The sequence below is a fragment of the Thamnophis elegans genome, chromosome 9 (genome assembly GCF_009769535.1).
Source record: "Thamnophis elegans isolate rThaEle1 chromosome 9, rThaEle1.pri, whole genome shotgun sequence".
Taxonomy (NCBI): Eukaryota; Metazoa; Chordata; class Lepidosauria; order Squamata; family Colubridae; genus Thamnophis; species Thamnophis elegans.
The window spans coordinates 67249333-67264726 of NC_045549.1; the positions used below are offsets into that span (position 1 = coordinate 67249333).

The 15394-nt window shown below is 40.9% G+C and overlaps 2 protein-coding genes across 8 annotated transcripts in view; one reads left to right on the top strand and one right to left on the bottom strand.

Moving 5' to 3' along the window:
• FIP1L1 (factor interacting with PAPOLA and CPSF1) overlaps positions 1-9396 on the bottom strand; it is a 37597-nt gene extending 28201 nt beyond the window's left edge. For 2 of the 7 annotated variants that reach the window (XM_032223883.1, XM_032223882.1), the window contains exons 1-6: positions 8957-9393; positions 6815-6854; positions 5260-5320; positions 2551-2654; positions 642-703; positions 289-396 (exon numbers count right to left, since the gene is read on the bottom strand). In XM_032223883.1, coding sequence (XP_032079774.1) covers positions 289-396; positions 642-703; positions 2551-2654; positions 5260-5320; positions 6815-6854; positions 8957-9035 — 454 coding nt within the window. In that variant the 5' untranslated portion in view covers positions 9036-9393. Of the gene's footprint in view, positions 1-288; positions 397-641; positions 704-2550; positions 2655-5259; positions 5321-6814; positions 6855-8956 lie in introns of all 7 variants that reach the window. The other 5 variants (XM_032223886.1, XM_032223881.1, XM_032223888.1 and 2 more) reach the window with 4 other exon arrangements.
• A 3056-nt stretch (positions 9397-12452) lies between these two features.
• SCFD2 (sec1 family domain containing 2) overlaps positions 12453-15394 on the top strand; it is a 146376-nt gene continuing 143434 nt past the window's right edge. The window contains exon 1 of the mRNA XM_032224669.1: positions 12453-13575. Coding sequence (XP_032080560.1) covers positions 12723-13575 — 853 coding nt within the window. The 5' untranslated portion in view covers positions 12453-12722. The remainder of the gene's footprint in view (positions 13576-15394) is intronic.

Sequence of the window (15394 nt, forward strand, 5' to 3'; positions counted from 1 at the left end):
AAAACATCGAAGCATTTTGAGTAAAAAACTTAAAAATGCAAAACACACAACATATCCTCATGCATCAAATCCAACTGAATAATACTTATATTGTCCCTGACTCTTGGAAATAGCATATTTATAAGGATTGGGTCTACAACATGATGCAATTAAATTTCCTCCTGAAATAGGAATTATGAACACATTTCGTGCGTTTAGTTGGAACAAGAATATCAATTTTCTGCTCACCTGTGGAGTTTTACTGACATGTTTTTACAATGCTATTTATTTCTGTGCAAAATTTTCTACCTGGTTTTCTCCAAGGTTTATCTTCAAAAGAATCCAAATCAACTTCTAATAGCGGAACACCATTAATGCTTCCTGGTGCATCAAGATCAACTCCTTTCACTTTGGTGCCTATAAAGAAAAGAATATTTATTTTATGAGCCCATGACAAACAACATATTATTATAAACTTCTATAGTGAGAATAAAGTGCTTATTTCCAGCATACTGGCACCCATGAGCCTGATAGTTACTGTTCTTATAAACGTTCTCTTACACTGAATCAAATGTAATGTAGAATCTTAAGAGATACTGAAATACAGAGCATAACATTATTCTTTTCTATTTTCTTTCCTTGAGCTCTCGGTCAATGCTTACCAGAGGATCCATAACTTCGCCCTCCTGTTTTAATATTGAGATTCACTGGTGCTGCTCCATACCTAAAAAAAAATAACATTTTATAGTAAAGGATAAAAGATGAACAAGATTTTTGAGGAAATGGTTTCTAAAAAGTGTTTGGAAGTGCAGTGGTGTGCACTCGCGTTAAAAGAAGAGACAACCTCTGGCTCAGCTCAAAGCTTCTCCTCAGTTCTCCATACATGACCATGCAAGTGGTCCTCGGGTAACAATGATAATTGGGACTCTAATTTCCATCACCTTCTGCCATAATTGTAAAGCACCACGTCTCACCAACACAGACTGCTTAGCAGTTCTAGCACTTCCAATTAAGTGAGGAATGTGCAATTGCTTCACTTTGCTGAATGTATTTTGGAAACACAGTCACAACTTGTTTTATTTTTAATGGTTTTCAACTTGTGTCTGATCACAATAGGAAATAATGTATGTAGCTTAGATTGAACAGTGGAGTTGCTGGCGCTCTCTGAGCTTGGTTGTTTGCTTGCAGACATTTCACTATCCAACTAGGTAACATCATCAGTGCTTCTAGTGAGCTTGGCGTTTGCTCTCTGTTTATATACAACGGCTTGTATTTAAGCTAGTTTTATAACACTGAAACAGACAGGCAAGCTACTGTATATAAATAGGGAGCAAATCTCACACTTGTATTAATTGTATATGGTGTCAATCTACTTGATTTACATTCGAAGAAACTTTATTATCAATTGTGACAAGTACTGCTGAAGTTTTTAAAAAGTGTAAAATGATTTGGGATCTAAAATGATTACTTTAGCATTCTTTAGAGCATACAACTGTCTTCAAATCTGTTACAGCAAAGTAAAGAAAAATGAATTTTATAGATAGTGTCAGAATTCTCTGAAAGTGAGATTAATTGAAATAGCACTTAGCAATAGCATCTAGATTTATATAGTGCTTTACAACAACTCTGAGCAGTTTACAATATCAGCATATTGCCCCAAATAATCTGGATTCTCACTTTACCGATCTCAGAAGGAGGGAAGGCTGAGTCAACCTTGAGCTGGTCAGGATCGAATTCCTGCCTGTAGGCAGAGTTAGACTGCAACAGTGCGCCACCACGGCTTCTAATAAATAACTCTAAATTCCACTGAAAACTACATTGCAGTATTTTTACAGCAAAGCCCATTTTGAATTTTCATGAGAAAATCGGTAAAATTTAGAAAACTTGTGTAATTAATGCACTGTCAGGAATAAAGCAAGAAGGAATACAGAAAACAGGCCCACAGGAATGTAGATGGCTGCTGCTGAATGGGGGAGGGAGCAAGCGAGTGCAGAGAGTGGGTTGGGGAGGGAGTGTAAGGATGATGAGAAATGCTATATGGGTCAGGAAAGGCACAAGAGGCACAGTTCAGGTCAGATAAGGTCAGAGTGGCATCTCTCGAGTCCCTCGGGAATAGGGCGGCATACGTATAATAAACATAACATAACAAACATCTCTTCCACTGTCATGTGAAGGATGCGGAAGAGATGCTGCATAGGTTGGCAAAGTTCTACAAGGGCGCATGAGTGATTGACATGAACACAGAATGAGTTGGGGGGGAGGGGTAAGAGGGTGGGGAGACTTGCCCAGCAATTTGCAACATTCCCTGTCAGCTTTCCCATTGACTTTCTGGGGAAGCTGACAGGAAAGGTTGCAAATGATGATCAAATGGTCATGGGTACTTGGCAACCAGCTATTATGTGAGAACAGAGTGCCAAGAACCCAGACTGCAATCACACACGTGACCAGAGAGTTGGTCCTTTAGCTGGAAGCAATTGTTACTTGCTTCAAGGTAACAAAGGAAGGGACTTTTCATAAGCCTGCCTTAACTCAGAACCTGAAATCCAGATGATTAAGCAATAAACAACTTACCCGTACTGCGGTGCTCCTGTTTTAATATCACCAATAGTGACCTGAACATCATCTTCATCATCATCACTATCACTGTCACTGTCATCTTCGGCCTCTGTCACTTTCTACAAAAAGAAAAGACTATAATTAGAAATTACATATAATTCAACTAAGGTGGAAGTACCAAATACCTTTCTTGATACTATTTGAAAAGGCAACTGTATTATTGCTAATGTACAACATTTCAAGATATGTTGTATAATATACACATTCAAATGAGGCCATAAGTCTCCACCATTAAAATCAATGTTTAATTTCCAGTGACTTGCTATTCAAGGCAAGCAAATTTACCACTATGAAAATAGTGAACCAAAATAAGAGACAAAGTGTAAAGCATAAGTTCAAAATACTGTACATAAAAATATCTTAATAGGTATCAACTCAAAATAGTGATCAGCATCCATTAAATTAATTGGTTTTCCTATTATGTACCTAAATAAAACCATTCACAAATAATCTTTTCAATGTTGATTATTTAAATGTGTTGCGATGGCACAGTGGTTAGAATGCAGTACTGCAGGCTACTTCTGCCGGCTGCCTGCAATTTAGCAGATCGAATCTCATCGGCTCAAGGTTGATTCAGCCTTCCATTCTTCTGTGGTCATTTAAAATGAGGACCCAGACTGTTGGGAGCAATATGCTGACTCTGTAAACTGCTTAGTGAGGGCTGTAAAAGCACTGTGAAGTGGTAGAAGTCTAAGTGCTACGTGCTAAATCTTATTTAATTCTAATGCTTGGTAAGAAAAATGCCTACTTGCCACAAACAAAACACATTTGCAAGACACAAACAAGAAGATCATCTACATGTGAAAGCATTTTCTTTCCTTTGAGTCAAACTTGACTCCTTGCTACTACATGGCTTTCAGAAGTGGCTTGCCAATGCTGCATTATTTAGACTAACAAAATAATGGTCCTATGGCCATCTGACAGCCTCTTGTGCCTAAGGCAGGGCTACAATTCTAGTGTCTTGCTTTTAATCCAGAATCCTTAAAACTCTAAACCAAACTGGCACTCACTTGTTGAGATACAAATGAGCAAAATACAATCCTGGCAAGCATTTTGTATATGAAAAACTGAAAAGCAGTTATACCACTAATATGATCTGCCTAATGACCAGCTGGGTAGGTGTGGCTAGGTGGTCGTGTGACTGGGTGGGCATGACCAACTTGATGTCACTCACATCTAGGGGCACCTCGCCGGCCCCTACTCGCCCCTCCCCTCCCAACCACTCCCAACCAGGGCCCCAACAGGAAGCAGTTGTTGGAGCTAAGCTGCCACCATGAGAAAGAGTTGGCAAAACAGCTGGCTTAGTTCAAATTGGATCTGACAGAGAAGGAGGCTCAGCAGAAGCACCTCACTGAGGACTACAAGCATAGGCTTTCCAAGCAGAAGGAAGACCTGCGGGAGTTCCAGGCCAGGTACCGGCACCTGGAGGCTCAGCGGGCTGAGATGGTCAGACAGTGCCAGGCCATGATGCAGTCCCACTGCAACGAGGCTCTCTGGCTTTTCGCCACCAGCACCACTTCCCTCCAGCCTTCGCCCAAAACCCCACAACAAGAGGCTGAAGCAGACCCCAAGTCGCAATATCTGCCCCATTCCAACCTGCACAAAAAGACTGTGAAGGGGGAGAATCTCTGCAGCAACACAAACGTTCGTTGCATGTACCCAGCCCAGGGGCCGTAGTTTGAGGACCTCTGATTTAGTGCAATATAAAAAATGCAAATAATTTTTCTGTGGACCACCAAAAGTTTCTCACAGACCACCAGTGTCCACGGACCACCAAATTATGACTGCTGGTTTACAGAGTCAGCACATTGCCCCCAACAATCTGGGTCCCCAATGAGCCCTGGTAGTCAGAATTAACCTGCAATGCTGCACCCTAACCACTGCGCCATGGCTTATATGGAAAGCAAAGGTTTGCATATTTTTGCCACACACAAAATCTACAGCTTTGGATCACTTTCCTCAACAGAGAAGTGAGTAAGCATGTTTGTGACTTGTTTAACTGGGTTATTTTTATCAAGCTTTAGGGCTTGTGTGGAGAACTGATCCCATTTTAGATCATATTTATTCAATAATATTGAACATTCAAAAGTGTTCACAAACCTTTAAGCACAATGGTACCGGTACATAAAACACTACTAACAGGACACACCAAGTATAAAGAAATCTGCCAGCAATCTCTAACAGATAATAGCTGTTGGGGAAAGTTCTGCACATCATTTAATCATTCAGCATTAGATGTATAAAATTATCCTCATACTCTCAAGGTTGAAAACAATTTCAGTACCAATAAAATTTGCATTCTGGACTTAATTTATGACATAGTAAAGTCTAATAAAATAAGTTAGTAACTTATAGGAATGTTCAAAAATTATCCATTTGGGAGACAGAATGTTCCAGGGAATGCTAAATAAATAAGTAAGTTCCTTTTCCGTACTATGCCAATCTAGGATTGTCCTGGAAGATTTTTAAACTTTGGAAGTGATGCAATAAAATTGCAGGTATGGAAGATGTTCCACCAAATGTTCTGTTTTCCAAAATAGATGCACGCACCCCTAACAAATTACTCTGCCCCTAGTCTACATTCAATTGGAACTCATGAATGGCTTGCTCACAATTTAAAAAATGTTACATAGATTTCCATAGTTCTAATTTTATAAAGAATACCATTTTCACTACGCCATTTTCAGCTGCTCCTTCTTCTTCATTTCCCGTTGGGGTTGGAACACTTCAAGATAAAATAAAAAGCATTAGCTGGTTGACAGGGACAGGTATCAGTTTAAAAAATAAGTGTAATTTAAATTATTTGAAAGAAAATACTATTTTCTGAATTATGGTTTTGCTAGGGTGGAAAACAACCCTTTCAACAAAACTTTTATTTCTGGGAAATAAAGGTACATCCAGTAATTAAGCACAGTGACACTTTGTTTCATTTAATTTAACCTGATTTCAGAGATAAGTATTAAAGTAACCGGGTTAAAAAAAAACTTGAAGAGCATAGATTTTGTGTATACAAGACAGTGATATTTTGCATATATATAATTAATCTAAGCTTACAAATGGCATATATTTTACCATATCTAGACAATTATAGTACTGATACTCTGAGGGACTCTACACCTAAAAGAACTCTACTCACAGGAGATTCCACTCACAAGGTCAGAGTAGAATAGGATTTTAATAACACTGATTTATCATATTAATTTTAAAAAAGCAGAAAAATGCTCATTAAAGTTTTTTCGCCCGTTGGTTCCAATTCAACTAGGATTTGAAATAAAATTAGTATAAATGACATTACTTAATAAAATAATGACGTATTTTCAGTTCATAACATAACTCTAACAAGACTTGCCACCCCTAAGCTACACATATGCTCGACGAATGTAACTACATGTAACCATGAAATTATTTAAACTACTTTCTCAAAAATGTTCTAAACAAGTACTATAAAAGTAATCTCCTAGAACAGCACTACAAAGATGCACAATAAACTGAAGTCCATTGAAATCATTTCATTCAATTCATAATTAAAATTGTGGTATCTACAGAATCATCCATTGTACCAAGTTTCTAGTATGGCTATTTATAAAAAAACCTCCATAGAAAACAGTTATGCTCACTCTGAATTCTATTGGACAAAGAAAAAAGTTTGTATAATAACATTTCGCATTTCATTACACTAAAAACCTGACAAATGAAGTAACTTCCAACTTTCATTGAATTAATAAATAACATTATTGGATATTGATCTTCCATAGCCCGATTCAAAATACTGATTTTATCTTTTAATGACCTGGATAATTCATAACTTGGTTATCTGTATTATTTGGATCTTAGGAAATCCTTATGGAGACTGATATTTGTTTTTTTTTAGGATAATTTATTCTATTGATTAAATTGATATGCTATCCATTTCACTGTCAGTGATTCTTTGGATGCAGCTCTCATCTTTCTGAAAGGAGGTTAAGACATTTCTCTTATAATTTTACATTATTTTAGTGTAGTGAACACTGATTTAACATAGTTCTAATAGTGCAAAAATTTTAAATTATTTTTCAGTTATCAAGTGCTTCTTTTCCGAAAAACAGCATAAAATTCTTAAAATAAACCCTAAAGACAAGTGCAGAAATATGGGTTCAGCTGCTTCTAAATATTCAGTTCAAAATTGAATAGGAATAAGACTGACTCCACACCTCACAATGAATGTTACAATAATACTCACTTAGCAGGCGCTTCCTCTGGTCTTTCTTCTTCATTTTCATCTTCAAGAAACAACAAAATCAAATAAAAATTGCATCTCAATATGGTAGTACGGTATCAACCAGAATCACTTAATGACTTCTCCAAAATTCATTCATTTTCATGCTAATTCTACATAATATTTTGTTACATCACCCCCTCACCTCCATGGCTTTTCAAATTTCAGACAAACACGTTCCAGTGGAAGGACAAAAATCCTTATCGTTAATCCTACAAAGGAAAGTTTCCTGGACATTTTTCATTTGAACATGCAGTTACTATCAGGAAACATCCTTTGCTGCCAATTCAGAATCTGGGTTGCATTGTCCTCTCTAAACACTATGCAACTTAACACAACCTGTACAGGTAGTCCAATTGAGCTCAAAACTTCTGTTGCTAAGTGAAACATGTGTTCAATTTTGCCCTATTTTATGACTTTTCTTGACACACTTGTTAAGTGAATCACTGCAGTTGTTAAGTTAGTAACACGTTTGTTAAGTGAATCCGGTTTTCCCATTGATTTTGCTTGTCAGAAGGTTGCAAAAGCGGATCGCATGACCCCAAGGCACTGCAACCATCATAAATGAGTCAGTTGCCAAGCACCTGAATTTTGATTACGTGACCATGGGGATGCTGCAATGGTCATTAAATATAAAAAATGGTCATAGGTCACTTTTTTCAGTGCCGTAGTAACTTAGAACGGTCACTAAATGAACTGCAAGTCAAGGACGATCTCTATTATTTTTATAACCTCCTCTTTAGCTTCATGAATTTAGTCTTGGACCAGTTTTATTATAATCAAGTTTGAAATATCCTTAACACACAAGAATCAAATATATTTAAAGTGATGTGGTTTGCTAGGCAAACACTGGGACAATCCAGACAGGTGAGCAGCTTCCCAATCTCTCCTTTACCATATCTGTCTGTCTGTGATAAAGGGAGATATATATCCCAAATACAACAAGACCAGCATACCTACACCTGTGAAAATCTATGAAAACAAACATATATATGTGCTGTATTTGTGCTGATAAATAAATAAAGGGAGACTAGTATAGTATGCCTCCTCCCATATTTGGGCATATCAGGGGTTGTGACACTAAATAAATAAATACATACATTCATATTTTGTAAATATTTAAGTATATCTTTTCATGTGACAACACTGAAGAAGTGACACTTGGCTACAATGTAAAGTAGTGAGTATACAGCTTGTACAACAGTGTAAATGTGCTGTCCCCTCAAAACACAGCCAAGTTTCTTCAGTGTGTTGTCACATGAAAAGATATATTTACAAAATGTGATAGGTGTACTCACTTCTGTGATATACTGTATCCACGCACACACACGTACATACATGTGCATATATATGTATATACACACATACATGTATATATGCATATACCTACATGTGTATGCACATATGTACCTATGTCCATATCTATCCATGTGTGTATGTATACACACATACACACGGATGGAGATACACATGTAATACATAATACATACAGTATATACATATATACACTGTCCGGAAATTAACAGTTGTAATCCTGTGTGTGTGTGTGTGTGTGTACACACACATACAAACAAGATTACAACTTTTAATTTCGGGCCGCTCCAAAGCTTTGGGTCACCTCCCGAGCAAGAGGCTAAATCGCATATTTGCAAATAAAAGGCGGTGGGGAGGATGTCAGAAGCCTAGCCGCCCTTCTCTTCCAGGGACGCCTCAAAAAGGCTTTTTCCCAAACCTTGAAGCTGCTCCAGAGGTCCAGGTCCATCCTTGGGGGGCCCTTGCAGCCCCCGCCCCAGGCTTTCCTGGGAAGGGCGCAGAGTTCTGGGGGTGGGGAGACACTCCCTCACCGCAACCGCTCCAGGGGGCTCCCTCTCTAGCAAAGCTGGACGGAGGTGAGGGAAGCGAGGGAAACCGGGCCGCGCTAGGGAAAGGCGGATTAGGAAGGGAGGGGGCGGCTAATCGAGTCCGAGGCCTATCGGGCCTTGTGTTCCCCCCCAAAAGCAGGCCGCCTCTTTTAACCGGAGTCGAAGCGGGGCACAGACCCAGCGACAGACCCGGACACTGAGCGGGGAGGCTGGAGCGCGCCGAAAGCAACGAAGAGAACCGTACCGCCATAGAGCCACTCCTCCTCGTCGCCGGCCCCGCTCAGCTCGGCCGCCAGACGCTCCACCTCACCGCCCGCCGACATGGCCGTCTCCCCTCCCCGCCGCGCACGCGCTCACCCGGCCCGCCGCGCGAGGCCGAACTACACAGCGCGCCTGCGCACAACTCCCATCTCTCTCTCTCTCTCTCTCTCTCTCTCTCTCTCTCTCTCTCTCTCTCTCTCTCTCTCTCTCCCCCCCCTTCCCTCGCCTGGCAAACGAAACGAGCAGAACGGCAGCGGAGACAGGCCTTTCCGTTCCCCCCCCCCGCCTCTTCCTGAAAGGCCTCCGCTCCTCCCGAAAGCCTAGAGAGGCTCCAGGAAAACTAGCCCAGAAAGCGAATCTTCTCCCAGTCGTGATTCTATTGGGCGCCGTGCTGAGTACGGAAGTCGGGTCCAGTCCCGTTCAGCCTTTCCCCACCCCAATGCGGCGCCGTCCAGGTGCGTCCCTCCACCGCCCAGCCTGAAGCGGGGCATTCTGGGAAATGTATTTCCATTGGGCAATTGGCGCTCTGTCTGGACTTCTCTATAATACACACTTAAATGGACAATGCAAGGAGTATCAATCCTTCCATTCCCCACCATCCAGTCAGAGCTGAACAAGCTTCTTGGATGAGAAGCGACACGTCTTCAAAAAGAAAAAAACAAACAAAGAAATCCAATTGCCTCCTGAAAAATAAGCACCTGGCTTTGGGACTTAAACGGACACAGCACTGGAGATGATTATCAGTTCCCCAAGAACAGATTAACAGAGTTGAAAGGGATTTTATAGATCATCTAGCCCAATCCCCCACTCAAGCAGGAGACCCTTCATCATTTCTGACAAATGGCAGTCCACTCTCTTCTTGAAAGTCTCGAGTGATGAAGCTCCCAGAACTTCCCTTTGGTCTAACGCTCAAAAGAAAGATGCTTGGGTATATAATTGGTGCACCAGTCTTGATTTATTAAATTTCCAAACTCATGTGGTGGATTTTCAAGCACAATGGCTTTTCTTTCTTAACTAAAACAACCTATCAAAAGTTTTCCACTCATCCACACTCAATTCCCTTAATATTTATGAAGCAACAGCGTGGTATTTTGGAACTTCTAATGCTTTTAAGACCAAAAATTTTAACTTAACAAAATTTTCTTTGCTTTCACCTATATAGATACAATTCAGTTAGTCTTTAAATGTTACCTGTATAATTTTGGATTCTGAAACTCTTTTCCGTAAACCACAGCTCTTCTATTCCCTTTCTCCCTGTCATCGTCTTCAAATTTATATGCTCCTTAACTTAAAAAAAAATCCTCCCTAAAATAACAGAACTCAAGATGGTCTAAAAGGCTGAATTATCTGTCTTTGGAAGTTCTACAGGTGTTATCCTTTGACTATGATCAGACTACAATGAGTTACTAACGTTCTGTAAATACTTACAGTCCCTTTATTGCTTTATATCCTTCCAAGGCCAAATTCTGGCATTAAACATAGTTTAGCTTTGGGAAATGACTCCTGGATCAAATGAAATAATTTCTGTACTAGCAGTCTTGCACTACTCCCATATAAAGACTATTTTACTGTTAATAAAGTACAAAAGCTACAATCTTTTAAAGCCACACTCTCATCAGTTAGCCATAACCTTAGCTGGGATTCAAACTTGGGCTGTTTTTATATATTAGGCAATTGTATTAATCTCTAAGCCACAAGCTCTTATCAACTGAACCAGGGTAATGATTAAGTGTTTGGGGGTTTATTTTGGTCAAAGCACCTGGTATGCCCAAATATAGGAGGGAGCATACTGCTTCCCTTTTGCCTTTCAGCCACACTCCAGGAGCCTTCCAGGCAGAAAAACGATTTTTGTGTTGCATTTTTGCTGATAAATAAATGAAGGGAGACTAGTATAGACCTATTTCAAGCTATTTAGCTCTCATCAGCTAGCCAGACCCTTACTGGGCTTCGAACTTGGGCTTTTTACATATTAGGCAATTATATTAACCTCTAAGCCACAAGCTCTCCTCCCTTATCATATTTGGGCATACCAGGTGCTTTGACAAAACACTTAATCATTCCCCTGGAATGATATGGAAGGAGAGCTTGTTTCTCTCTGTCATATAGTACGTATGTGAGGATATACATAATTTTGTATTTATCTTGTCATGTTTATGTAGGGTAAAATTGGAGACCTTTTAAGAGCTGTATGCAACGAACTTTCATTTTAATGTATGCTGATTAGTGTACATTCAAAGAGACAATAGTTTTTTCTATTCTACTCCTATTCTATTTTACTCCTATTTTATTTTACTCTACTCCCATTCAATTCTATTCCAATGTACTCCTATTTTAGTCTAATTTATTTCAATTTACTCCTATTCTATTCTAATCTATTCTATTCCAATTTACTCTTATTCTATTCTAACCTATTCTATTCCAATTTACCTATTCTATTCTAATTTACTTTTATTCTATTCTATTCCAATTTACTCTTATTCTATTCTAATCTAATCTATTCCAATTTAATCTTATTCTAATCTATTCTATTACATAAGAGCCAAGGTGGCGCAGTGGTTAAATGCAGCACTGCAGGCTACTGCTAGATCAGCAGGTCAGCGGTTCAAATCTCACCGGCTCAGGGTTAACTCAGCCTTCCATCCTTCCGAGGTGGGTAAAATGAGGACCCAGATTGTTGGGGGCAATATGCTGACTCTCTGTAAACCGCTTAGAGAGGCCTGAAAGGCCTATGAAGCGGTATATAAGTCTACTGCTATTGCTATTGCTATTGCTATTTCAGTTTACTCCTATTCTATTCTATTCTATTCCAGTTTACTTATTCTATTCCAATTTACTCTTATTCTATTCTATTCCAGTTTACTTATTCTATTCCAATTTACTCTTATTCTATTCTATTCTAATCTACTCTATTCCAATTTAATCTTATTCTAATCTATTCTATTCCAGTTTACTCTTATTCTATTCTATGCCAATTTACTCTTATTCTATTCTAATTTACTCTTATTCTGTTCTAATCTATTCTATTCTAATTTACTCTTATTCTATTCTATTCCAATTTACTCTTATTCTATTGTAATCTAATTTATTCCAATTTACTCTAATTCTATTCTACTCTAATTCTATTCTAGTCTAACGTTGTGCAAAGCTTTAGATTACCGTTAGAATATGAATTCAGATTAAGAAAAGCGGAGGATTAAAGCGAAGGGGGACAGGATAGGTGGAAGGGGGGGGGGGAGGCCACAAAACAGAGCAGAGACAAAGGAATAAAGAGCTGCGGGTGACCAGCCCAGAACAAACTAACTATCCGCACCGCCCACTTTTAACCATCCTTTATATGCCTTCCTCGCTTCTCTCCGCGAACTCAAGGGTTAACTTCCCGGGCTCTCGACTTCCGAGGGCGTCCTCGCCTCACCCTTGAACAGCCAATCAGCGCGGGGCGCCGACAGCAGGCGACGTCATCTCTCCGCGCCCGCCTCGGAGAGAGGCATGGGTGGGCGTTGTGGCAGGTGATGCCGTGGCTCTCCGGGCTGCGATCGACTCTTCCTGATCCGGAGACTTGGAGGAGGAAGGGGGATCCCGGATCTCTTTCTATCACTAATCCCGGCCAGTGGCGCAACGTCTCCCGAGCCATGGAGTCCAAAGGGCTTCTTTGCCTTCCTGATCGCCTGGCTTGCTAGCCCGCTTCCCGGGGACGAAGGGTGGGATCGCTTCCATTGAAAGGAGTTTCTTCCAAATATTCGGCCAGGACGATGTGCGCCGCCGCCGCCGCCCCTCCTCAGCCCCCACGCGGGGTGCCTGCTTTCTGCCGGCGAGCTTGGGAGCCGGTCTTGGCCAAGGTGAAGCGAGCCGTGGTCTTCATGGACTCGCCTTGCGCGGAAAGCCTTCACTGGGCGTGCGGTGGGGTCGAGGGGCTCCTGCAAGCCGGCGCCCTCAACGTCAAGGAGTTCTCCAGCTTTGAATCCGGGCAGGCTGAGCATCCCAAGGCCGTCTTCGTGGTCGGCACCGTCTTGAAAGGCCGGACCGTGGATGTCATCCGGGACATCGTGACCCTCAGCAGCTTCCAGTACTGTGTGGTTTTCACCGGGGTCAGCCACACCGTGCACTTGCAAGCGTACAACACGCCGCCCGGCACCGAGACGGAAAGCTCTGGCCCGGTGGTCTTCGAACAATTCGAAGAGAAGCTGTGCCAGTGGATGGGCAACATGAACTACACCGCCGAGGTGCACCACGCTGCTTTGTTTCTGGCCCCCCTCTTACCCCACCTCTTTGTGACGCCGTCCTTCTCCGCGCTTTTCCCTCTGACGGCGGAGGATTTGGCGCAGATCAACAGGGCCCGGCCGGAGAAGAAGAAAATCAGCCACTTGAGTGACGTGGACTTCCTCTCCCTGCCTTCCGAGCTGCAGCTTGCCATCCGATCGCTGGTGTCCCATCTCCATATCTTATTAGAGTACTTGAGCATTCGGGAAGAATGTTTTGCCATTGGACCGCTGAGCAAGATTATTGCGGGGGATCTGGCCAATTATTCCCAGGCCAAGATCAGGAGGAAAAATGCACAAAATAAAGCTTCTGTTGTTTTTGTGGATCGGACATTAGATTTGACAGGTAAGAACCCGGATATTTATTTCAAGGTACCATCAAGCTGATGCAAGAATTATAGTATTTTGTTATGATTTAGGATTTCTTTTTTAAAAGAAGGTTAGAATTGTTTTAAAAGTAAAGACATTATAATATGATAAGATAACCTTTATTGTTGCTTTTTTTCTGCAAATACATTGGCACACATTAAAAAATGAAATTCTGATGCCTGCTCTCAAAATATATATATATATATATATATATATATATATATATATATATATATATATATGTATGTATGTATGTATACATACATCATACATACATACATACATACATACATATATTTAGTGTCACAACCCCTGGTATGCCCCAATTATGGGAGGAAGCTAACTGCTTCCATTATCTGTCAATTGGCTCGTCACAAGAGTCCATCACGACAGAAACCCAGTATTTTTACTGTTGCCTTTTGCATATTACAACACAAAAATACAACACAAATTGTATGTATGTATGTATGTATGTATGTATGTATGTATGTATGTATAACCATACAGGAACATATACACACATGCTATACATATGTAAATGCACCCACATACGCCCCCCATACATGTCCTGCGCATGCATGGCAGAGACCTGAAGGCCAGCTGACTGGTGGGAGATGCGCACACATGTGCAGCAGAGCTGAACTGGGCCATTGCTGACATGCCCGCAGAGAGGGTGCTGCTGATAGGTTCACCATCACGGGACTAGAACTTCCCTTGCATTTATCCCCCAAATGATGGAGATGCAGCCACAAGCCTGGAACATTCTATCATATGTGGTGGACGTGCCCCATCACAAGGAAGTACTGGTGCAAAATTCGGAAATGGTTGGAAGAAATTAGTGAGCAAAAAATAGAACTCAAACCAGAAACCAGTAGTCTTATTAGGACTACTAGACCAAAAAATAGATAAGCAATCTCAATACATAATCATGCACATACTCACTGCAGCCAGGATTGCTCTCGCACAAAACTGGAAAAAAATCAATGCACCCTCAGATGAAACTGTAATCAGGAAAATACTCGAATGTGCAGAAATGGATAAAATGACAATAGAACTAAAAGGAAGAGAATCAGACTTCTATAAAGTATGGAATAAAATGTATAAGTGGCTAGAAATCAGAAGCATCCGGATCAGAAGCCAAAACAGAAAATAGGGAATATAAATACATGGTGATACAAATAATTAATATTTTGTGTGTGCGCAGAAGCCTCGCGAGCACACACGAGCAGACCAGTAGTAAAAAAATTGGAAACCCACCACTGGAGTCCTTCCTTCTCATTAGGTGGCCAAAATACTTGAGTTTCATCTTCAGGATCTAGCCTTCTAAAGAGCAGTCAGGGTTGATCTCCTCTAGGACTGACCGGTTTGATCACCTTGCAGTCCAAGGGACTCGCAGGAGTCTTCTCCAGTACCAGAGTTCAAAGGCCTCCATTCTTTGGAGCTCAGCCTTCCTTATGGTCCAACTTTCACAGCCATCCATTGCAACTGGGAAAACCAGAGCCTTGACTATACGTACTTTTGTTGGCAGGGTGATGTCTCTGCTTTTTAGTTTGCTGTCTAGATTTATCATAGCTTTCCTCCCCAGGAGCAAGCGTCTTTTAATTTCTTGGCTGCAGTCCCCATCTGTGGTGATCTTTGAGCCCAGGAAAATAAAATCTGTCACTACCTCCATTTCTTCCCCATCTATTTGCCAGGAATTGAGAGGGCTGGATGCCATGGTCTTAGTTTTCTTAATGTTGAGTTTCAAGCCAACTTTTGCACTCTCCTCCTTCACCTGCATCAAGAGGCAGATTGTA